Source organism: Ranitomeya imitator, chromosome 3 (genome assembly GCF_032444005.1).
Source record: "Ranitomeya imitator isolate aRanImi1 chromosome 3, aRanImi1.pri, whole genome shotgun sequence".
NCBI classification, from domain to species: domain Eukaryota; kingdom Metazoa; phylum Chordata; class Amphibia; order Anura; family Dendrobatidae; genus Ranitomeya; species Ranitomeya imitator.
The window spans coordinates 149221671-149245575 of record NC_091284.1 but is presented as its reverse complement, the minus strand read 5'-3'; the positions used below and the strand labels follow the sequence as shown (position 1 = coordinate 149245575).

Sequence of the window (23905 nt, the reverse complement as noted above, 5' to 3'; positions counted from 1 at the left end):
AATGAACTTCAATCCAATATTGCAGCCAGCATGCAGCCAGCGGGTAAGGAAAGGGTGAATCAAACACCTGAAAACTCCGCCCATATGACCCAAAACCAGTCCCGCCAAATTCAGGTGACAGAGTCCCTTTAAATCATCACCAAGGGGCTTTTAAACCTCATCCGTCTGGAATATCAGAGAAGCAACACCAAGACCGAGAACCCCTGGGAAATTCACAACACTGCACTGGTGTCCCCACTTATGTAGGTGTTACAACACTGTACACGTATACAGGTACCCCAGGTTATGCTTCTATCATAGTCATGTTTCTCTGGCCTTACTGTGTATAGTGATTTGCACTATGTGTAAATCTGGTTTCACCCTGCCCTTCAAGTGGCCAGCTTTCAAGATAGGATGAAACCGAGATACCATGGAATCATCAGACAATGGGCAATAAACCCTTAGAATATAAAAAGGCACAAGGATTAGATCACTCCATCACAGACAGAGGTTAAATAAACCTTCATGTTTTACAATAACAAACAGAAGCATAGAACAGACAATAAAGAAATGAAAAGAGGAACGGCACCAGAGAAGTACAAACTCTAGTGGACTTAGACTCTAATGAGAGACCGATCTGCAGTTGTCACGAAGTCAACGGGTATATGGTGCTCTGCACTTGTAGCATATAGCTGAATAATCGTCCAGACAAAAGAGAGAAAAATATGCGGCACTCACCCTTCTTTTTGCTGTGCATTCGTGTTCTTTATTGGAATAAATAGTTGAATGCTCATACATCCATTAAGACATCAGGTGTACAGGAGGGTGCGGTATTGGAGAGAGGACGACGGCCGTTTCGCACAGTGAGTGCTTCGACTGGTCCAGGTGCATTCAACTATTTATTCCAATAAAGAACACGAATGCACAGCAAAAAGAAGGGTGAGAGCCGCATATTTTTCTCTTTTGTCTGGAGAAGCATAGAACTGTTTGTTAGGTGAAAGGGCTTCAGACAATAAGTAAACGGTTCTCAAGATTGTGTCACGATGAGCATTGTCCGTCTGTAAATGTATGACCAGAAATGCTGCTTTGTAATGGTCTGAATGCATTCTGTATATTTCAATGTGGACTCCAAGTAGCCATTTTTATATTCACATTACAGATAATCAACATTGTCATGATGTAATCTGTGTGGGTTCAAGAAGTTGATCAGCAAACTTCCGCCCATCTATGTTGAACAAAAATATAAACTCAACATTTTTTGTTTTTGCTCCCATTTTTCATGAGCTGAACTCCAAGATCTAAGACTTTTCCTATGTACACAAAAGACCTTTTTCGCTCAAATATTGTTCACAAATGTTGTCTAAATCTGTGTTAGTGAGCCTTTCTCCTTTGCCGTGATTGATTACTGCACACCTGTGCCTTAGGCTGGCCCCAATAAAAGGCCACTCTAAAATGTGCAGTTTTACAGCATTGGGAGTTCCGGTTGGACAGAAAACCAGTCAGTGCTTGGTGTTATCACCATATGCCTTGCACAGTGCAGCACCTCTCCTTCGCATAGAGATGATCAGGTTGTTGACTGTGGCCTGTGTAATATTGGTCCACTCCTCTTCAATGGCTGTGCAGAGTTGCTGGATATTGGCAGGACCTTGAACACCCTGTTGTGTACACTGATCCAAAGTATCCCAAACATGCTCAATGGGTGACCTGTCCGGTGGGTATGCTGGTCATTCAAAAACTAGGATGTCTAATAGCTGCGAGACATTCAGGCGCGGTGACTCAAACATATTTTTCGAGCACGCCAAATACACTCGGTTAGCACACAAGCATGCTCGGAGAACACCTTAGCACGTTCGCTCATCACTACTGCCCAAGGCACAACTGTGCAGTAATCATGCTGTCCAATCATTGTCTTGATATACCACACCTGTGAGGTGGATGGATTATCTCAGCGAAGAAGAGCTCACTAACAGATTTATACAAATTTGTGAACAACATTTGTGAGACAAAGGCCTCTTGTGTACATAGAACACGTCTTAAGGTACCTTTACACTAAACGACTTACCAACAATCACGACCAGCGATACGACCTGGCCGTGATCGTTGGTAAGTCGTTGTGTGGTCGCTGGGGAGCTGTCACACAGACAGCTCTCTCCAGCGACCAACGATCAGGGGAAAGACTTCGGCATCGTTGAAACTGTCTTCAATGATGCCGAAGTCCCCCTGCAGCACCCGGGTAACCAGGGTAAACATCGGGTTACTAAGTGCAGGGCCGCGCTCAGTAACTCGATATTTACCCTGGTTACCATTGTAAAAGTAAAAAAAAAAAAAAAAAAAAAACACTACATACTCAAATTCTGATGTCTGTCATGTCCCCCGCCGGCGTCCACAGGGTTAAAACTGCTTTCGGCAGGAGCGCTGCTAATGCACGCGCTGCTGCCGAGAGTTTCCCTGCACTGGCTGTGTCAGCGCCGGCCGTAAAGCAGAGTACAGCGGTGACGTCACCGCTGTGCTCTGCTTTACGGCCGGCGCTGACACAGTGGATGCCGGGGGACGTGACAGACATCAGAATGTGAGTATGTAGTGTTTTTTTTTTTGTTTTTGTTTTTTTAACTTTTACAATGGTAACCAGGGTAAATATCGGGTTACTAAGCGCGGCCCTGCACTTAGTAACCTGATATTTACCCTGGTTACAAGTGAACACATTTCTGGATCGGCGTCACACACGCCGATCCAACGATGACAGCGGGTGATCAGCGACCAAGAAAAGGTCCTGATCATTCCCCAGCGACCAACGATCTCCAAGCAGGGGCCTGATCGTTGGTCGCTGTCACACATAACGAGATCGTTAGCTGGATCGTTGCTAAGTCACCAAAAGCGTGACGTTGCAACGATATCGTTAATGATATCGTTATGTGTGACGGTACCTTTTAGAGCTCTCTGGCAGCAAAAACAAAAATGTTGTTTTATATTTTTGTTCAGAGTACATGGATAGATGATAACTTACTAAGATGAGAATAATTATGGAAGATATACAAAAACCCAATAAAGTCATGTTATATCGGTGTTTATAGAGGAGTTTTGTATTGCTTGGACATGATGTTCTTCTCTTTGTTCCAGACAACCTTTTGGAAACTGATATTATTGATTTTTATGAAGAAACTAAAGTTAAGTTTGCAGACCTGTCAGAGCAGCTCCTCTGGGAATATATTGACAGTGGAGAACCAATGTAAGTCTCACTTTGCAGTAGAGAAGATGCAGAATGTGATCATGAACATCAAACGTATGTGTTAGTGGTGAAATAAACCGTATATAAGGCTGGGGCTACACCATGGCAGCTATAAAATGACCAAAGTTCACTCGATGCCCCTTGTACTTTGCCGTATAATACATGTGAACTAAGCCTCCGACAAGGTTGGACTTCTCACGACTTACTTGTCTCAAGACCCTCGGAATCGCAATGCTATCCCCTTCACTTTTATTGCACTGCACTGTAGCAGCGGCACCGAACCTTGGTCGCACAACAGGTGTGGCAGCAAATGTCGCCGTGTAGTCCCAGTCTTAATCCAACAGTCGAATAAATTATAGTAGTTGTAGAAAATGTTAGAAGAAACGGGGAAAATATACCTACTCCTCCGTTCCTGTGACAATGTTCTGGTGGTTCTACTAGTTTATTTCCCATGAGCAGTAGGGAGTAAGTGCTCACGTATGAAGGCGGAGACAGTGATGTCAATGCTGATTGGGCACCAGGTGTCACAACACCGCAAAAGAACTCTGGAACCACGAGTGCTGAGACCGATGAAACGGCGCCAGCACTGGAGGTTTTTTTTATTTTAGCGGGGCCAGACATTTAGTTCAAGATAGGGTTGTCCACTAATAAGACAACCCCTTCTTGAGCTAAATTTTTGGCCCCGATTAAAATAAGAAAACCTATACTCGCCTCCTTTTAACAAGGCCTTAATTTTATGTTTTGCTTTTTCCGGTTTTGCGTATTCCTTTTCGCTCCCCTCCTTCCCAGAGCCATAACTTTTTTTTTTTTTGTAAGGACTTATTTTTTGCGGGACGAGTTGCACTTTTGAACGACACCATTGGTTCTAGCATGTCATGTACTAGAAAGCAGGAAAAAAATTCCAAGTGCGGTGAAATTGCAAAAAAAAAGGGCAACCCACACTTGTTTTTTGTTTGGCTTTTTTGTTAGGATCACTAAATGCTAAAACTGATCTGCCATTATGATTCTCCAGGTCATTACGAGCTCATAGACACGAAACATGTCTAGGTTATGTTTTACCTAAGTGGTAAAAAAAAATTCCAAACTTTGCTAAAAATGTTTTCGTGACCTCTGGTTGGGTGAGGGCTTATTTTTTTTGTGTGCTGGGCTGATGTTTTTAATGATACCATTTTGGTGCAGATGCGTTCTTTTGATTGTCTGTTATTGCATTTTAATGCAATGTTGCGGCAACCAAAAAAAAATGTAATTCTGTCGTTTTGAATTTTTTTCTCGCTACGCCGTTTAGCGATCAGGTTAATTCTTTTTTTTTTTTTTCTTTGATAGGTTGATTTTCAATGCGGCGATACCAAATATGTGCAGGTTTTATTTTTTTATTTTATTTTATTTTGAATGGGACGAAGGGGGGTGATTTGAACTATTATGTGTTTTTTGTTTTTTTTTCATATTTTTAGAAACATACAATTTTTTTTTTTTTACTTTTGCCATGGTTCAATAGCCTCCATAGGAGGCTAGCAGCTGGCATATCCTGATCGGCTCTGCTCCATAGGGGCGATGCTCAGATCGCCCCTATGGAGCTGAATTACTGCATTGCTATGATCGCCAACCACAGGGTGGCGTTCACAGCAATCTGGCATCAACAACCATAGAGGTCTGCAAGAGACCTCTGGTTGTTATGCCGACACACCGCTGACCCCCGATCATGTGACAGGGGTCAGCAGTGCGCGCATTTCCGCACGCTCCTCTTGCGGGCAAATGTCAGCTGTTCAAAACAGTTGATATGTCCCAGCTTTGATGCGGATTCACCTCTGGAGCCCTGCATCAAAGCAGGTGTTCTGCTATCAGACGTACTATTCCGATGGCAGAAAGGGGTTAAATCTGCAGTTATTTCTTCAGCTGCTGGTCAACCCCTTTCTATCTCATACTTATTTTTGTTGAAAAATAATCTGTCAGCTGCTGAATACCAAACTGAATGTCAACTTGATTTCTTAATATATCTTCATAGGTTGGGGATTATGGGTGTTAATATTAGAAAAATATTATGGCCAAAGGTGTACAGAAGGTTCACCATGCCCCTAAGTTTTAAGATCCCCTTCAAAGGGAATCTGTCAGCAGTTTTTTTGCTATATTATCTAAAGACTGCAGGAGATAGAGGCTGGTACACAGAATTCAGGAAAGAGATTAGCATTTCTTGGCTACATTGGTCCGGCATCGCCCCTATCTGTGATAAGCACCTCCTGGTCTATGGTCTTGGTACATGGAGAGCCTGGTGTGGGCAGGGCTAGCTTTCTCAGCTCTGCTTCATTTTAAATCTAGAAGCTCTGATTGTGTCAGAAATTTTGAACCAGTAAACTAAGTGATACATTGTTGGATTCAGCTTCTCTTTGCCTACATTACGCTGCTGTGAGATGAGGTAGCAAAAACCTGCTGTCAGATTCCTTTTAAGCTTTAATGTTTGCTGGCAAGTGGGGCAGTAGACAAGGTAATTATATTCTCCAATTGGATTCTGGATTATATATATATATATATATATATATATATATATAATTATAATTTTTTTTTTTTTTTTTTTGCGCAACTCAAATAATGGTTTTTGTTTTTAGAGTGGGGGGTTGATTGCAAAATATATATGAAAATGCTCAACAGCTTCAATATATGAGCAGAATCGTTACTATGCTGTACTTTTCCTAATGCAGGGACAAAGCTGGTGGCTACGGCATCCAGTCTCTTGGAGGAATGCTAGTAGAAAGCGTCCATGGGGACTTCCTAAATGTAGTTGGATTTCCCTTAAATCACTTTTGCAAAAAATTGTCTGAGCTCTATTACCCGCCTCCCAGTCATACTATACACAGAGTGAAGCATGACTCTATTCCTTATGTTGAGAGTTTTGAGAACCTCAGTGATGTTGAGAAAGATTGCACCTTTGCCAACAAGACCTGCGAAACGAAGAAAGGAGGACAAGACCGGGTGCGTAAAGCTGACAGTCCGGGATCCCCAGTGTCCTGTGCTCCGGGCCTTCACAATGGGACTGAAGAAAGACCTAAACACTGTGCCCAGAAACTGTCGAAACTCAGTGACCTTCTCGATGGCTTCAAAGCATCCAAGGTAATAGAATTCTTCTATGCTGGGAGTTAATTTATTGGCACTAAGAAAGGCTCAAATTAAGGATCCTTTATTGATGGCTTTGATTGACATAGCGGTACATCGTATATTAAGACCTCAAGAGCTGAGCCTACATCATTCCCCGCAGATGCTGGCTGTGAAACACAGCTAAGATCTTTCTGTAACAGTAGCAGCCACAGCGCTCTCTGATTGCTGTTGTTTAACCATTTAAATGCCTCTGTCAATGACCGCAGTATTTAAATAACACAATTGCCAGACCAAGACAATTTTTTTGCAGTGTATATCAGACGTTTTTCAGGTTCAAGTCCACCAAGGAGATGGAAAAAATAAGGTTAAAAAAAAATAATTAAAATATGAAAAATAAAATTTTAATTACATATATTATAACTAAGAAGATCTGTGGAATTCACGAAGTATACAAAAATATCACTTTGTATATTTTAATGTTCTTAGAAAGGAACTTTGGAATGTGGCCACTCCCACAGTTGTATGTGTCATGTGACCAGTTGCATCCAATAATATGCGAGATGCTAAAGAAAGAGGAGGGGCCTATTTGTTATCTAGTCTACTTCAGTATGCAGACTGTTACCGTAGGACATGTCCGTGTGCAAGAAGACACATTTAAAGGGGTTATAGCTTTTTTTTATATTATGACTAAGCAGATAGTAAAACATATGTATTTTTAACTGTGGTGCGTTTTTATTTATTTTGTACATGATTCTGGTGGCAAGAGTAGATAAAAATTGTGTCCAATCTGATGACTCTGTGGAATGGGGTTAGAGATGGATGTAAATTTACGCAGACTTTCTATCACGGTAAACTGCTGCCAGAATTTACCAAGCTCCTTGGTCATCTGCTGCTTCATCGTCTACTCAGCGAGAGAGTGGTTAAATATTTCTTTTGGTTCCCCCAAATTATTAGGCGGTATAACCTGCTGTTAGGTGTCTTTAGTCCAGAATCAATGATAATAGTCCAGTACAAGACCAAGAGCCCGATTTATAGAGCACCAATTATTATACTAGCAGATTTTTTTTTCTATGCTTTTTGACCAGTTAATTATTCTGTAAAATGTAGATGTGGTTACCCATATTTTAGCTCCTGTGATGACCCAAAGTGTGAAAATCTATGTAACTACCGCTCTAATGGTCCGTACAGTGCACATGGGTCTAATTCATTGAGTTTATTTTTGTCAGGATTGTTACATTTTACTTTGTATTATAGCTTGTAGCAAAAAACTGTATTTTTAACACCTAATGGTCAACCTAAACCTTGTGCCGGTGCGGAGCGGAGATAAATGGCGAGCGCTCTGATTTCCACTACTTGTCTTCTGTTTACAGACATTGTTTGCTGCGTCTAAGCTGAAGGTCTTTGATAAGTTGAAAGATAAAGGTGCACTGAAGGCCATGGAAATTGCGGAGAAGATTAATGCTTCCGTACAAGGAACTGAAAGGCTTCTTGATGCTTGTGTTGCCCTTGGCCTGCTGGAGAAAACTCATCAAGGTGAATCTTCGTGGTAATTTATTTCTATGTAATGTTGTAGTCTGCAAGAGCTTAAAGTGAGAACGAGAAATCTATCAGGATATGGTAGCAATCCTGGGCGATATTGGTTCTCACAAGGGAAACTAATATCGCTAAACTTCAGACCACTTTCTGAGCTTACACTTTAATTTTTGATGGCTATTTGCTAACATACAAGGGAATGATGTTAAAGGGAACCTGTCTGGTTAAAAATCCACTGGCAGGATGCTATAGAGCAGGAGGAGGTGGCCAGGTTATTATGCAGTTTTGTTGGGAAAGTTTCAATGTAAGTTTGTATAAAAGGAGAAGGTCAGAACTTAAGTGTTGTAGGAGAGATGCTCGTAAGCAAAATGTCATCCGAAAAGGGAAAAAATGGCCCTCTCTTTCCAATTGAACACTTTCAAGAGGGCTGTTTTTCACTTTGTCAATCACTGAATAGTATAAAAAAATAAATCGACTTACATTGAAAATCTTCCCTATATGACTGTATGTAGAGCGAGCTGTCAATCACTAATTAATATGGCCGCCATTGGATTCATGTCTATACAATCTCCAGGGATTTCAATGAATAAATTAAAATTTGTATTGAAACTTTTTCAACCAACCTATATATCATTCTGCTCAGCTTCTCCTCGCCTTCTCTGCCATCTTTCCCACAGACTGCATGCACATTTCCTTTAAATCTATCCTATTGCAGGCCGTTATAGATTTTCACCCTATCCTGTAGGTGGCCATACCAATTAGGCTCTCTTAACATCAGTGTTTTTAATTCCATTATATGAGCAGAAAAACAAAAACTACAGAATTGTCAGGATCTTCTCACGACGGGCATCAGTGACAGCCAACAGGCCCCCTTGACTGTAAATGGGTCCTTTGAGTTTCTGTTACACAGTATCTAAGTGTTCTGCCTGGTATTGTTAATCAGATCTGCAGTGAAGGCTACAAACTGATCTTTCTGTTCAGATGTGAGGAAAGCTTCAGAGTCCATTTCATCTTAACCTATAATGTGAATACTCTCCCCAATAAAAGAAGGGCAGCACGGTGGCTCAGTGGTTAGCACTGCAGCGCTGGAATCCTGGGTTCTAATCCCACCTTGGACAACCCCGTGTTTGCATGGGTTTCCCCTGGGTACTCCGGTTTCCTCCCACATTCCAAAGACATACTGATAGGGAATTTAGATTGTGAGCCGCAACGGGGACAGCGATGATAATGTGTGCAAAACTGTAAAGCGCTGCGGAATATGTTAGCGCTATATAAAAATAAAGATTGTTATTATTTATATTTATTAAGGATCAGGCTGTTTGATTTCAACATGCCTAATCATTTTATTGCCGAGGGACTTAATCTGCCATCAGAGATGTTTGGCATTTGCCTTGTCCAATCTTTCAATTAAAACCGCATGCACACATATTGCTAGGGTTTGCTATTTTTACCCTTGCTGTTATTCCAATTGTGAGGACCCACACCAATCTATCGAAATAAGGGGCTCCAGTGCTACATAAATGATACTTAAATGGTTTTGTGGTGTTCTCTGCAACCCGCCAAACTTTGTGGAATCTACATCAAGGTGTTGTCGGTGTATTATTCATTTAACATTTAGTTACCGTATATACTCGAGTATAAGCCGAGATTTTCAGCCCACTTTTTTGGGCTGAAAGTCCCCCTCTCGGCTTATACTCGAGTCATACGCAGGGGTCGGCAGGGGAGGGGGAGTGGGGGCTGTCTAATTATACTTACCTACTCCTGGTGCGGTCCCTGCAGGTCCCTGGCTTCCCTGGCGCCGGCAGCAGCCATAGAGGTGGAGCCGCATATTCATTACTGTAATGAGCGGTAACGGTGACCGCTCAGTACAGGATGAAGCTGCGGCGTTGGGGAAGCAGGGACTGCACAGCGCCAGGAGCAGGTGAGTATACGGGGAGGGGAGCGCTGCTCTGCGCGATACTCACCTGCTCCTCGTTCCAGGCGCCGCTCTGTCTTCAGCAGTGACGCTCAGCTCAGAGGGCGCGGTGACGTGGTCAGTGTGTGCCCTCTGCTGAACGTCAGTGCGGAAGATGTAGCTGCACCAAAATAAGGAGTAGGTAACTATTGAAAGTGCCGGGGGCCTGAGCGATGGAGAGGGGAGTATGTGACTTTTTTTTTTTTTTTTTTATTGCAGCAACAGCAAACGGGGCAAGTGTTTGTATGGAGCATCTATGGGGCCATAAAGTTTGTGCATCACTATATGGGGCCATAACATTTGTGCAGGACTATATGGGGCCATAACATTTGTGCAGCACTATATGGGGCCATAACGTTTGTGCAGCACTATAAGGGGCCATAACGTTTGTGCAGCAGTGTATGGGGCAAGTGTCCGTATGGGGCCATAATTAACGTTTGTGGAGCATTACGGTGTATTGAGCAAGTGTCTGTATGGAGCATCTTATGGGGCCATAATCAAGGTTTGTGCAGCACTATATGGGACAAATATCTTTATGAAGCGTCTTATGGGGCCATAATCAGCATTTGTGCAGCATTATATTGGGCAAATGTGTCTATGGAGCATCTTATGGGGCCATTATTAACCTTTATGCAGGATTATATGGGGCATATTTTAATATGGAGCATCTTATGGGGCCATCATAAACTTTATGGAGCATTATATGGGGCTCCTGATTCAATATGGATATTCAAAAACACTTAACCTACTGATATCTCAATTAATTTTACTTTTATTGGTATCTATTTTTACTTTTGACATTTACCGGTAGCTGCTGCATTTCCCACCCTAGGCTTATACTCGAGTCATTAAGTTTTCCCAGTTTTTTGTTGCAAAATTAGGGGGGTCGGCTTATACTCGGGTCAGCTTATGCTCGATATACGGGTAACTAATGCAGAAAATATTGATCTATTATGTCATTTTGATAATTAGGCTGTTTTGTATCTCCCTTTTTGGGAATTTTATACATTATAATTCCTTTTTGTTTAATTATATTTTGGCATTATTTTTTTCCTTTTACATGAAATTTGTATTAAAAATAAACAAAAATATTACTCCATAATAATACTAATAAAAACAGCCAGCTCGCCAAACAAATATAAGCCCTCACACTGTTCCATCAATGGAAAAATAAAAAAGATACATGTCTCACAAAATGTTGCCCCAAGCAATTGATTATTTATTTTTTTCCAAATTTCGGAATGTTTTCACCACTTAAAGGGAACCTATCATCAGAAAATGACCTTGTTTACTTCACGTTTTTGTATTTTTTATTTATTTTTTTTAATGAGATTTTTTTTCATATCTCAATCTTTATTAAAAAATGAAATGGTAATCTTGAAATTTTCACATTGACTTTTTTTTTTTTTTTTTTTAGACTTGTACTTCCTTCCCTTTCAGGGAAAGTTTTTCAGCAAGATTCCTTAGAGGCAGGATTACATTGGTGGATCAGATCCATTATGTATAGAGGCATTACCCATCAATCGCAATAGGTGATGTCACTGCAGACCCTCAAACCCTTCTCGATGACCTTTTGCAAATACAAAAGATAGGATCACGGTCTGATTTTTGTGGCCATGTACATGTGTTGTTTCCTGAAACAGGAAGTTAAAGTGTAAAATAGCCCCCCTGTGGCCACTGTGAAAATTGTGAGATTTCTAATACCATTTGAGATATGTGAAAAAAATATATCACAAACATTTAAGAAATACATTTTTTGTAAAAAAAAATCAATAATTCAATAGTTTATGTTTAATGGCTTTTGTTTAAATAAATGTAGCTAAGGCTGTTAACTATGAGTCAGTGATTAATTGTGTTACAGAAAGATGTTAGCTCCACTGGCATACGTATCTTACATTGGCTATACACCTATAAATATTAGCAGATCACATTAGGTTGTTAATCAAAGGGTAATAATAACCACTGTTAGAATATTTTCTCTCTTTGGTCAGAAGTGGATTCCTTTAATAAGGTGGATAGCATGGTAGTAGCAGAGCGGCTGTGACTGTCTGCCTCTTTATGACATTACTTTGGTGCCAATGTATTTTAAATAATTTTCAGGGACGCCTCACCGCTGTGTAGGTGTTTTTAAGGATGTTATGAATAAATGCTGTCTAAAAGGGACCTTGATGGAAAAAATAGCTGTCATGACAGGCTTACTTATTTGCTGTACATTGTGCATGTACGGCATGTATCTACAGGATTTGTATTCTTCATCCTGTTAGCCTATATCTTCATTGCGTAAATGTCTATGTTCACGCGTTGTGTTTTTGCTGCATTTTTTAATGCAAATTTAAAAGCTGCTTTTAACAGATAAAGCAATGAGTACCGTATATACCCGAGTATAAGCCGACCCGAATATAAGCCGACCCCCCTACTTTTGCCACAAAAAACTGGGAAAACTTATTGACTCGAGTATAAGCCTAGGGTAGGAAATGCAGCAGCTACCGGTGAATTTCAAAAATAAAAATAGATGCTCCATACCGTTCATTATGGCCCCATAAGATGCTCCATATAAAGCTGTGCCATATATAATGCTCCATATTGTTCATTATTGCCCCATAGAAGCTCCATATAAAGCTGTGCCCCATATATGCTCTGCACCGTTCATTATTGCCCTATAGATGTGCCATATAAAGCTGTGCCATATAGTGCTCTGCACCGTTCATTATTGCCCCATAGATGCTCCTTATAAAGCTCTGCCATATAGTGCTCTGCACCGTTCATTATTGCCCCATAGATGCTCCTTATAAAGCTCTGCCATATAGTGCTCTGCACCGTTCATTTGTGCCCCATAGATGCTCCTTATAAAGCTCTGCCATATAGTGCTCTGCACCGTTCATTTGTGCCCCATAGATGCTCCTTATAAAGCTGTGCTACCGGTATATATAATGCTGCAATAAAAAAAAAAAAAAAAAAAAAAAACCATACTCCCCTCTCTTGCTTGCAGCTCCCGGCGTCTCGTCCCGGCGTCTCTCCGCTCTGACTGTTCAGGCAGAGGGCGCCGTGCACACTATATGCATCATCGCGCCCTCTGACCTGAACAGTCAGTGCTGAGAGGCACCGGGAAGATGCAGCGGCACCTGGCGTGTGGAACAGGGATTGGTGAATATGCGATACTTACCTGCTCCCGGCGTCCGGCTCCTTCTCCCGGACAGCTGGTCTCTGGGTGCCGCAGCCTCTTCCTCTATCAGCGGTCACCGTTACCGCTCATTAGAGAAATGAATATGCGGCTCCATCCATATGGGAGTGGAGTCCATATTCATTTCTCTAATGAGCGGTCCCACGTGACCGCTGAACAGGGAAAGAGCTGCGGCACCCAAAGACCGTGGGACTGCAGGGACAGCGCCAGGATCGCCGGGACTAGGTGAGTATGCCTCAGCGTCCTCTCCCCCTCACCCGCCGACCGTGACTCGAGTATAAGCCGAGAGGGGCACTTTCAGCCCAAAAATTTGGGCTGAAAATCTCGGCTTATACTCGAGTATATACGGTAAGTGCAAAGAAGCAGCAAAAAACACTGCCATCCATTTTTGAAGTTTCTAGTGAAAAAAACAGGTACAGCAGGATATGAAAGCCATTTATTTTTGTGATGGTTCCCAGGTTGAAACCAAAAATGTCTTGGTATCATCACACTTTTGCATGTCAGATGGGAATAGTATAGTTTAAAGAAGTTGTCCACAACTTAAACAACTTCTTCTCTTAGAAACTTGATTCCAGCTCACCCAGTAGCTCTATGCTCATCCACCTGGGGCTCAAACTCTGGCCTAGCCCTGGCCTCACATCAAGGAAAATAGAAAAGAATTGGAGTCTGGCTCAACAGGACTGGATTTCCTTTTCTTTTTCTTTTTCAAAAGAAAATCTAGTGCATGCAAAAGAAAAAATGTACATGGTTGACACGTTTCGACTGCACTAGTCAGTCTTTCTCATGACTGAGTCTTACTCAGTTGAAAAATAACAAGAAAAGGAAATCCAGTCCTGTTGAGCCGGACTCCAATTTTTTCTAACTTCTTCTCATACCACTTGCTTGGCATCCATAAAATAATAAAGCTTATTTTCTCCTCCCGTGTTGGCGCTCATCCCGGGCTCCCGTACTGTTGTTGTGACTCTGCCGCCCAATCGGTGCCGGTGTCACTCCCTGCCTCCTGTCGAATTGAGCATGAAGACGAAGTCCAAGATCAGCTGCTGTCCGTACTACCGCTTCATGTTCAATTTGACCAAAGGCGGAGACAGTGAAGCCAACGCTGATTGGACGCCGTGGTCAACCTGTCATAACTGCAATGGAGCCCCGGAAGAGCAAGTGCCTCTTGAATGGCGTCTGCACGGTAAGAGAGTATAGGCTTTATTATATTATGGGGCCAAATATTTTTATCAAGAAGGGGTTGTCCTAGTATTAGTCTATGTTTGATGAGACCTGAGTAGTCTCGAAAGCTTGCAATTTGCCATCTTTTCAGTTAGGCTACGTTCACACTAGCATTCGGCTAGTGTGCGTCGCGCTAGCGTCGGGCGACGCAGCGGCGACGCACGCGTCATGCGCCCCTATGTTTAACATGGGGGACGCATGCGTTTTTGCTTGTTGCGTTTTCCGACACGTGCGTCTTTTTTGACGCTAGCGTCGGACCAAGAAAACGCAACAAGTTGCATTTTTCTTGCGTCCGATTTTCGTCAAAAAACGACGCACGCGTAGAAAAACGCAGCGTTTTTGCGTGCGTTTGCACGCGTTTTTCGGTGCGTTGTGCGTCGCCGACGCAGCGGCGCACAACGCTAGTGTGAACGTAGCCATAGCCATTAAAAGGTATCAACCACTGAAGACTCTCAATTCTAATTTTTTTTTTATGTATAAAAGTAAACTGCTTGAGCCTCTCAATGCCCAACCAATGTGTGAAATTGAACAGTACCTGACCAACTGAATAGCCCTAACCAATGTGTGAAAGTAAACCGTTCCCGACCAATTCCATGCATGTCCAATATGTTAGGTAAGCAATAATTGACCAATTCAACCCCACCATCACCACCCTCTTGTTTTTACACTTGCAGTTGTTTTTTTTTTCATTAACTTTTTTGTTCAGAATAGTCACTATTTTTTCAGACATAAAAAACCTTTTCGACTAAATGATTTGATCAAGTTGCTCCTTTTTTCAGAAAATGGTTTGCGATGTCACATATGTTTTTCATTGATGACCTGAACCTTGCATTGTTCATGCTTACATGGCGGAAGAAAAGCTGAACTTTGAGATCCTGAAAAATGCAACAAAAAAAGCAACAAAATCTGCTTTTTGTCTGCAGCTTTTTTACTGCCAAGAGATGAGGTTTTGGTTGCAGAAAAAAAGCAACGTGTGAACATAACCGTACAATTCAGTAATTTGGCACCAAATAGATGGGCCCTAATCTGTAATGGGGAGCAAATCTGTATTAACGAGTACCAATCCTCAAATTGCACCCACCCTTCTTTATTTTATTGGATCAGTCGTGAGAAAAATAACCAATTTTCTAAGAGTAATCAAAAAATCATGACTCTGTTGAAATTCTCAGCCGGACGTGAATCCACAGTACAGAACGTGATCGTTCTCCGGTGAACAATGTGATCGCACAAACCGTGTCAAGATGTCGCTGCCTAGAGCAGAGAGATCATGGTCGGTGCTGTGAAATGAAGGAGGATCTCTGCTCTATTGTGGGGGTCATAGTCTCACGTATTAGGACAGGTGTGGCTGCATGACTGCCAGTCTCGTAAACTCTGCCCTCTAATCTAACCGGCGTGAGATGACGCAATTTACAGCAGTGACAGTCATGCAGTGTGACTAGTGGACACAATAGGAGACTCCATGGTGCAGTCCTGGTGATAAGTAACAGGGAAGAGTAGGTGGAATCTGCCCGCCTGCTGCCGATATGCAGGTCAGGCACAACTCTGATGAGAGTAGTAGTGAAGTGGTATGCCTCTCGTATAGACTGCCTCTCCACCCATTCACCCATTTGAAGCCTGCTTGAACAGCTAATTACAATTGCGAAAAATGAGAAAAAAACATTGTGGGCGCTGTCATGAATAAGGAAGGATGAGAAGGTGTAGAAAAACCAAGCAAATGTATTGCCAGTAACTCGTTTCAAAATTGATGATTTGTTTCATGAGTTATGCAGAGTGAAGCGCAGCAGCAGTGACACCTATCCTAACAAAAGGAAACTATGGTCCTCACAGGAGCAGAATGGTCTTTCGTTCCCCATTGATCTCGCCAGTAATCCAGCGCAGAGAGCAGTGTGCGGAGTTTGGTGCATAGAGGAGCGCAGCAGTTCTTGGTCCTTATTCCTGCATATTAGAAGCATGCATAGTGCAGATGGATCACTGAGACGCCGTGCAATCCACAGGATTATAGCACACTCCTTAAAGGGAATCTGTCAGTAGGTATTTACTTTGTAAGCTGAAGACAACATTCTGTAGGGCGTAAAACACAGATTTCAGCAATGTCTCTTATATTAAGCTCCATTTTTTTTTTCTTTTGCTAGAAATTATTGTTTTAGTACTAGGTGCTTATTACTCTGATCCAGCAGCGTGTGCCGTCTGGTCCAGCAACACCCCTTCCTTTTAATAGGCAGGCACCTAATGTCCTATGGACTTTGTATATATATATATAGCCTGGTGTGGGCGGGGTTAGCTGTGGTGTGGGTGGCGTTAGCTTCCACAGCTGTGCTTCATTCTCAATCTAAAAACTCTCTAATTGTGTCAGAACGGCTGCACCCAGTAATCTAAGTGATACATCGTTGGATTTGGCTTTCCTTTACCTATATCCACCTGCTCTCAGATGAAGTAGCAAAAACCTACTGCCAGATTCCCTTTAGGTGATCTAAAAAGAAGGTTTTTGGCTAGATAATGGCTTTTAAAGCTTTAGGGTACGTGTCCACGTTCAGGATGGCCGGCGGTTTGGACGGAGCGGCAAAATCGCTCCACCCCCTTCTGTGACGCGATGATGCCGGATGTGTTCATTGCACACATCCGGTATCATCGCACCCCACACATAGGGCCATGTGTTATACCTTGCAGCGGCGCAGCGTTGCCGCAAGGTATACGGACATGCTGCGATCTAAAAAGACGGGCCGCATGTCCGGAATCGCAGGTTTGCCGGATGCGTGTTACCACGCATAGTGGAGACAGGATTTCATTAAATCCCCTCCGCTGTAACATCTGGACGCTGCGTGTTTGACGCTGCAGCTCTATGCAGCGCCAAACACGCAGCGTTTCCTGAACGTGGAAACATACCCTTAATTTCTATATAAAATAAACCAATATAAATTAAAGTTCTTTTTAAAATGTGACATTTGTGACTGGTCCTTTTTTTTTTTTTTTTTTTTTTTTTTTTTTAAAAAAGCGAATTTGTCATCAGACTCATCAGACTATACCATCCAATGGTGTCTCCTCAGCTCCTCTACATGCATTTGCATATTTGGGGGCAGTGATCTGGATCACTGCGTTGAGAAACACGTGATGGTGTCTCCGCGGTGTTGGATGTTTTGGTCTCCACGAGGTCAATCATCCGTGCCTTTATAGACTTTCTACTAGGCACTGCTCCTGATAGCCAGTTTCCTACTCCACACTGATGAGGGGCAAAAACCCTGAAACAGCTGTCTGTGGATGGATACCATGCTTGGCATAGGTGGTTTTCCTTTATTGGATGTTTTCCTTTATTGGATGCTGCCCTTCCCTTGGTTGTTCCTTCCCGGGGAAAGGCCTGGCTATTCACTGCCTGCGTTGAGAAACACGTGATGGTGTCTCCGCAGCTCCTCTACATATACCATCCAATGGGCAGCATAGAATTCGAGAAAGTTCACTCTCCTGGCATTCGACTAATAGGAGTAGTGAAAGTATACACTGAACATTGTGGCACAGTTTCATCATTTTTTTTTTTTTTTTTTTATAACCTTTCCTTTTTTGTGTCCTGGTATTAGTTGCTGGTTTTTGTGCCAAAATGAGGCACGCAGTTCGTGAATTTGGCGTAAAATAACAGATGGACTTTCTTCTTGTCTTGAACTGCTTTTCTTACCTTTTGAGCCAAAATTTTGACCTACTCACAAATACAAAGACTTTTAAAAGTTGTAATTGATGAGTTGGGCTAAAAAATCTAAAATTGCTAGACTCCACTCACAAAGCAGAAAATAAAAAAAATAAATGGAGAAATGGAGCACATAAAAAATAAAAAGGCAAAAAAATAGAATAATACATAAAATTGGACAAAAACCAGTTGCAAAGGCAATAATGAATTGGGCCATAGTTTTGAGTCTGGTGTATTCCGAAGGAGAGCCCTCGCCCTGTCTCCTCACTGGTGATTGGTGGCTAGCTGTTGTTCATCTGCTTGCATAGCTTCCAATTAGCCACTGTTAGGAGGGCGGGGGTACAGTCCCCTCATGGATGTACTGCACCTTTTGGTATTCCATGGCAGTCGATGAAGGACAGGGTTAGTCAGAGCAAGCATGTTGTGTTCTCTGATAGCAGGTCATGGCTCGGGAGAGCATCCTGAATGGAAAGGACATACGGACACCCTAATAACAATATAATGGAACATGCGAAAATGGCTTGCATTGGTAAGATGACCCCTTTAATGTGGTAAATATAAGGAGGGGTGCTCTCTTTACATGGAATGCTGCTGATTGACACAATGAACAGGTTTGACTAGTGGGGTTTTTTTTGTTTGTTTTTTTACTATTTTTGGAACTTCTCATTTTAAAGAAAGTAAAATGAGTGACTGATACATGAATGTAATCTAATTGCTGTTTGCTGCAGTATCGAAGTGCGAGAGCTTCTGCGTGAGACATGTCGGTGAGCTCATTTGCTTGATGGACGGCATGTTAGGATGAAATAAGGGGGAGGGAGGCAGTCCTCCTTTAGTTTAGTTCAGCAAGTGTAGTTTCTATTTTTCATATGTTACACAATGCTTATGGTTCTCTCCGCTTGTACAGTTGGTCATGTTCTCACGGTGTGTGGATATAAGCCTCTCCGTCTTAATTTTCAGCAAATATTGTGCTTTGGTCTGTATACAAACCTACTATACTATATGACATTGCATCTTATGTTTCATCTGCTTTTATCTTTTTAGTTTATAGCAACACAGAATTGGCTAATACATATCTAGTTTCTGATGCTGCATTTTCAATCCATGAATATATTCTGTTCTCCAATGATCATGTATGGTCCCATTTTACTCATCTGGAATCCACCATAGTAGAAGGAGGACACCAACATCATCAAGCAATTCATAAAACATGTAACAAGGTAAATATCAGACAACATTTTGTGTCAAGTATTGAGCCTGTGGTCAGTCTTTTAACATTTTTCTGACACCTTATTTTACATTAAAGCAAACCTTCACCACCAAGCCTAAATGTGACTTTGCATTCCCTTGTATAGACAAATACATAAACTTGTTGATAACCGAGTTGTACAAAGTGTTACTGAGTGCATGGAGGGTGTGGAAACAGATGATAGGACTAGATTCTGAAGTAAATGAAGGGACGGAAAACAGTTAGATTAATGAGGGGAATGATGAGGCAGTCTAGAAAGATGTGTTTTTATGTTATACTTAAAACCTATGATACTTGGCATTAACAGGGTTTTTCTGAGGTAATGCATTCCAAAGAACTGGTGCAGCTCAAGAAAAGTCTTGAAGACAAATGTGAGGTTCAGCTTCTGGTGAATGATAATCTTACGTATAATCAGGAGGAGAGCATTTGTAGGGTCATAGATAATGATGAAGAAGAGGATTAAGCATGTGTGGCACCATGTAGAGCTTTGTGGCGGAGTGTGATAAGTGTATATTGTCAGATGGACAACCAGTGCAATGACTGGCACCGGGGTGGAATGAAATGAGCCTGACTGCTAAATTCAGAATATATTGTAGAGGATAGAGAAGTCAGTTTCTGGAAAGATTGGAGTCAAATATAATCAATGGGTGTGTTGCTTGGAAGTGATGGTGGTACCACACATAGAAATGTCAGGTTTGGTAAGTTTGTTGAATGGAAGCACAAGAAGTTAAGTTTTGGAGAGATTCAGTTTGAGATAGAGAACATTTTGTTAGAGACAGAACAGGCATGCACTGGTAATTTGTAGTAATCGGGGTAATATTGGGAGATGTGTATAATGGATGTCATCAACTTAGAGATGGTACTGACAGCCAAACTTGCTGAACGTTTGTCTAATAAGAGAAGAGAAAAAACAATTGGACTTTGTACTAAAGCATGAGAAGCAAAAGGATAGAGATGGAGAAGGACCGACAAATTATGCACAGGGAGCTGTCAGTGTAGTGGGAGGAAAACTAACAGAGTGGTATCCTTAAAGCGAACCGGTCACCAGGTTTGGCCGATATAAGATAAGGCCACCGCCTTTCAGGGCTTATCTTCAGCATTCTATAATGCTGTAGATAAGCCCCTTATCCGACCTGTAAGAGAAGAAAAATAAGTGGAGAACACCTTGGAGTGGAACACACCATCTCTCTACACCCCATACCCAATTTGTAGGCCCAATGCAGCGTAGTTTCCAACAACTACTAAACGAGAGCATGATGATCGAAGCATTGGCGAGGAAACCTGGGGAACACCTTGGAGTGGAACACACCATCTCTCTACACCCCATACCCAATTTGTAGGCCTAATGCAGCGTAGTTTCCAACAACTACTAAATGAGAGCATGATGATCGAAGCATTGGCGAGGAAACCTGGGGAACACCTTGGAGTGGAACACACCATCTCTCTACACCCCATACCCAATTTGTAGGCCTAATGCAGCGTAGTTTCCAACAACTACTAAACGAGAGCCGGAAGATCGAAGCTCAGGAAAGGCAACCTGGAGAACACCTTGGAGTGGAACACACCATCTCTCTACACCCCATACCCAATTTGTAGGCCTAATGCAGCGTAGTTTCCAACAACTACTAAACGAGAGCCGGAAGATCGAAGCTCAGGAAAGGCAACCTGGGGAACACCTTGGAGTGTAACAAACCCTCTCTCTACACCACGGAAGGGCTGATTCTTAGGAAGGAAGGCTGTCGGAAAGAAGCAGGGCGCGTCCGAGGGTGATTATATTCTTATTAGGTATATACTCACCCTCGGACGCGCCCTGCTTCTTTATTTGTAATGAATGTTTATTTGCAATGTGGTTTTGACTTACTCTATTTTTTTGGTAAATAATGATTTTATTATTTTCATTGTTTTGCATCTCCTTGGCAATAATATAAAGAAGACGCGACAGGACAACACTCGGTGGATGCCATATCTGTGTTTTAAATTGAAAAAACCTTTCAGTTAACTACTTGCAGGAGAAAGTTATTGTAGCTGGTGGCCATTTTTAGTACTGTACCAGATTTTTGTTGTATGTGTTTGTTTTTAATGTTAAAATGTCTGCATTTGATATCTCTCCAGTATTTTCTTTTTTATAAGCAAAATACTTATTTTTATATTTTCTGATGTTGGTTCCAGGGGTACACGGGCAGCAGTGGTGTGGTCAGTGGAGGCCTAGTGGAAGGAGTGACCGCAGACAGGCATCGAAGGCCTAAAATAATAACACATGGCTGTAGGCAATTTTAAATTGGTTCCAGGGGTACACGGGCAGCAGTGGTGTGGTCAGTGGAGGCCTAGTGGAAGGAGTGACCGCAGACACGCATCGAAGGCCTAAAATAATAACACATGGCTGTAGGCAATTTTAAATTGGTTCCAGGGGTACACGGGCAGCAGTGGTGTGGTCAGTGGAGGCCTAGTGGAAGGAGTGACCGCAGACAGGCATCGAAGGCCTAAAATAATAACACATGGCTGTAGGCAATTTTAAATTGGTTCCAGGGGTACACGGGCAGCAGTGGTGTGGTCAGTGGAGGCCTAGTGGAAGGAGTGACCGCAGACAGGCATCGAAGGCCTAAAATAATAACACATGGCTGTAGGCAATTTTAAATTGGTTCCAGGGGTACACGGGCAGTAGTGGTGTGGTCAGTGGAGGCCTAGTGGAAGGAGTGACCGCAGACAGGCATCGAAGGCCTAAAATAATAACACATGGCTGTAGGCAATTTTAAATTGGTTCCAGGGGTACACGGGCAGCAGTGGTGTGGTCAGTGGAGGCCTAGTGGAAGGAGTGACCACAGACAGGCATCGAAGGCCTAACATAACAAAAATGTCAATACAATGGTATTGTCAGTGGCAGGCATTGAAGGATGTCAGCGCATAGACTAAACATTGGTGGAGCTGTGAGATAATTTTGCAAGTGGTAGAGCACTGTTTGAGCTGAGGGGGGGGGAACTGTCTTGTGGCCGGCGGTACAGGCCCAGGGCCCCTCATATTACAACGGTGTGTCTGACGTTGGGTGCGCACCACCACCGCCAGAGACACTTTATTGTACTAGGAGGGACCCAGTGGCAGTGCCGTCGACCAAAAGCGGGCTCACCCACCTCTTCAGACAAAGTGCACTCTCACGGGTGCTGCCGCCAAGTGTCGATACCACGGCCCCGTGTGGGGAGTTTGGCCATTTAGTGAGGTGTAAACATGTCGTATGCTGGACAATCAGGTGCAGAAAATTACGAGATTGGAAAAGGCATTCAGAATAGTCCACAGGCAAGACCTTTTCATAGGAAAGCTAGGTGTCAGCCGGGCAAGGTGGGGCAAAAGATTTCGAAATCCAGTTGTGGTTCATTTTAATGAAGGTTAGATCATCTACATTTTGGGTAGCCAGACGAGTCCTTTTTTCTGTTAGTATTGAACCTGCAGCACTGAATACTCTTTCTGATAGGACACTAGCTGCCGGGCAAGCAAGCTCCTGCAATGCATATTCTGCCAATTCTGGCCAGGTGTCTAATTTTGATGCCCAGTAATCAAATGGGAATGACGGTTGAGGGAGAACATCGATAAGGGATGAAAAATAGTTTGTAACCATACTGGACAAATGTTGTCTCCTGTCACTTTGAATTGATGCTGCAGTACCTGTCCTGTCTGCGGTCATAGCAAAATCACTCCACAACCTGGTCAGAAAACCCCTCTGGCCAACGCCACTTCTGATTTCTGCCCCTCTAACTCCTCTGGTCTGCTGGCCCCTGCAGCTCGTGTGAGAACGATCACGGGCGCTGTGTGCAGGGAATGCCAGAAGCAAACGGTCAACAAGAGTTGATTGTTTGGTTGCTAATATTAGTTCCAAGTTCTCATGTGGCATTATATTTTGCAATTTGCCTTTATAGCGAGGATCAAGGAGGCAGGCCAACCAGTAATCGTCATCATTCATCATTTTAGTTGTGCGTGTGTCCCTTTTGAGGATACGTAAGGCATAATCCGCCATGTGGGCCAAAGTTCCAGTTCTCAAATCTGCGGTTGTGCTTGGTTGAGGGGCAGTTTCAGGCAAATCCACGTCACTTGTGTCCTTCAAAAAACCAGAACCCGGCCTTGCCGCGCCACCAATTTCCAGTGGCCCCGGAAAAGCTTCCTCATTAAAAATATAATCATCCCCATCATCCTCCTCGTCCTCCTCTTCGCCCGCTACCTCGTCCTGTACACTGCCCTGGCCAGACAATGGCTGACTGTCATCAAGGCTTTCCTCTTCCTCAGCTGCAGACGCCTGATCCTTTATGTGCGTCAAACTTTGCATCAGCAGACGCATTAGGGGGATGCTCATGCTTATTATGGCGTTGTCTGCACTAACCAGCCGTGTGCATTCCTCAAAACACTGAAGGACTTGACACATGTCTTGAATCTTCGACCACTGCACACCTGACAACTCCATGTCTGCCATCCTACTGCCTGCCCGTGTATGTGTATCCTCCCACAAAAACATAACAGCCCGCCTCTGTTCACACAGTCTCTGAAGCATGTGCAGTGTTGAGTTCCACCTTGTTGCAACGTCTATGATTAGGCGATGCTGGGGAAGGTTCAAAGAACGCTGATAGGTCTGCATACGGCTGGAGTGTACGGGCGAACGGCGGATATGTGAGCAAAGTCCACGCACTTTGAGGAGCAGGTCGGATAACCCCGGATAACTTTTCAGGAAGCACTGCACCACCAGGTTTAAGGTGTGAGCGAGGCAAGGAATGTGTTTCAGTTGGCCAATGGAGATGGCAGCCATGAAATTCCTTCCGTTATCACTCACT

At 42.9% G+C, this 23905-nt stretch overlaps 1 protein-coding gene across 1 annotated transcript in view; it reads left to right on the top strand.

Moving 5' to 3' along the window:
• ASMTL (acetylserotonin O-methyltransferase like) overlaps nt 1-23905 on the top strand; it is a 70065-nt gene that overhangs the window by 25366 nt on the left and 20794 nt on the right. The window contains exons 7-10 of the mRNA XM_069761550.1: nt 3097-3205; nt 5899-6307; nt 7663-7825; nt 18893-19068. Of these exons, the coding sequence (XP_069617651.1) occupies nt 3097-3205; nt 5899-6307; nt 7663-7825; nt 18893-19068 (857 nt within the window). The remainder of the gene's footprint in view (nt 1-3096; nt 3206-5898; nt 6308-7662; nt 7826-18892; nt 19069-23905) is intronic.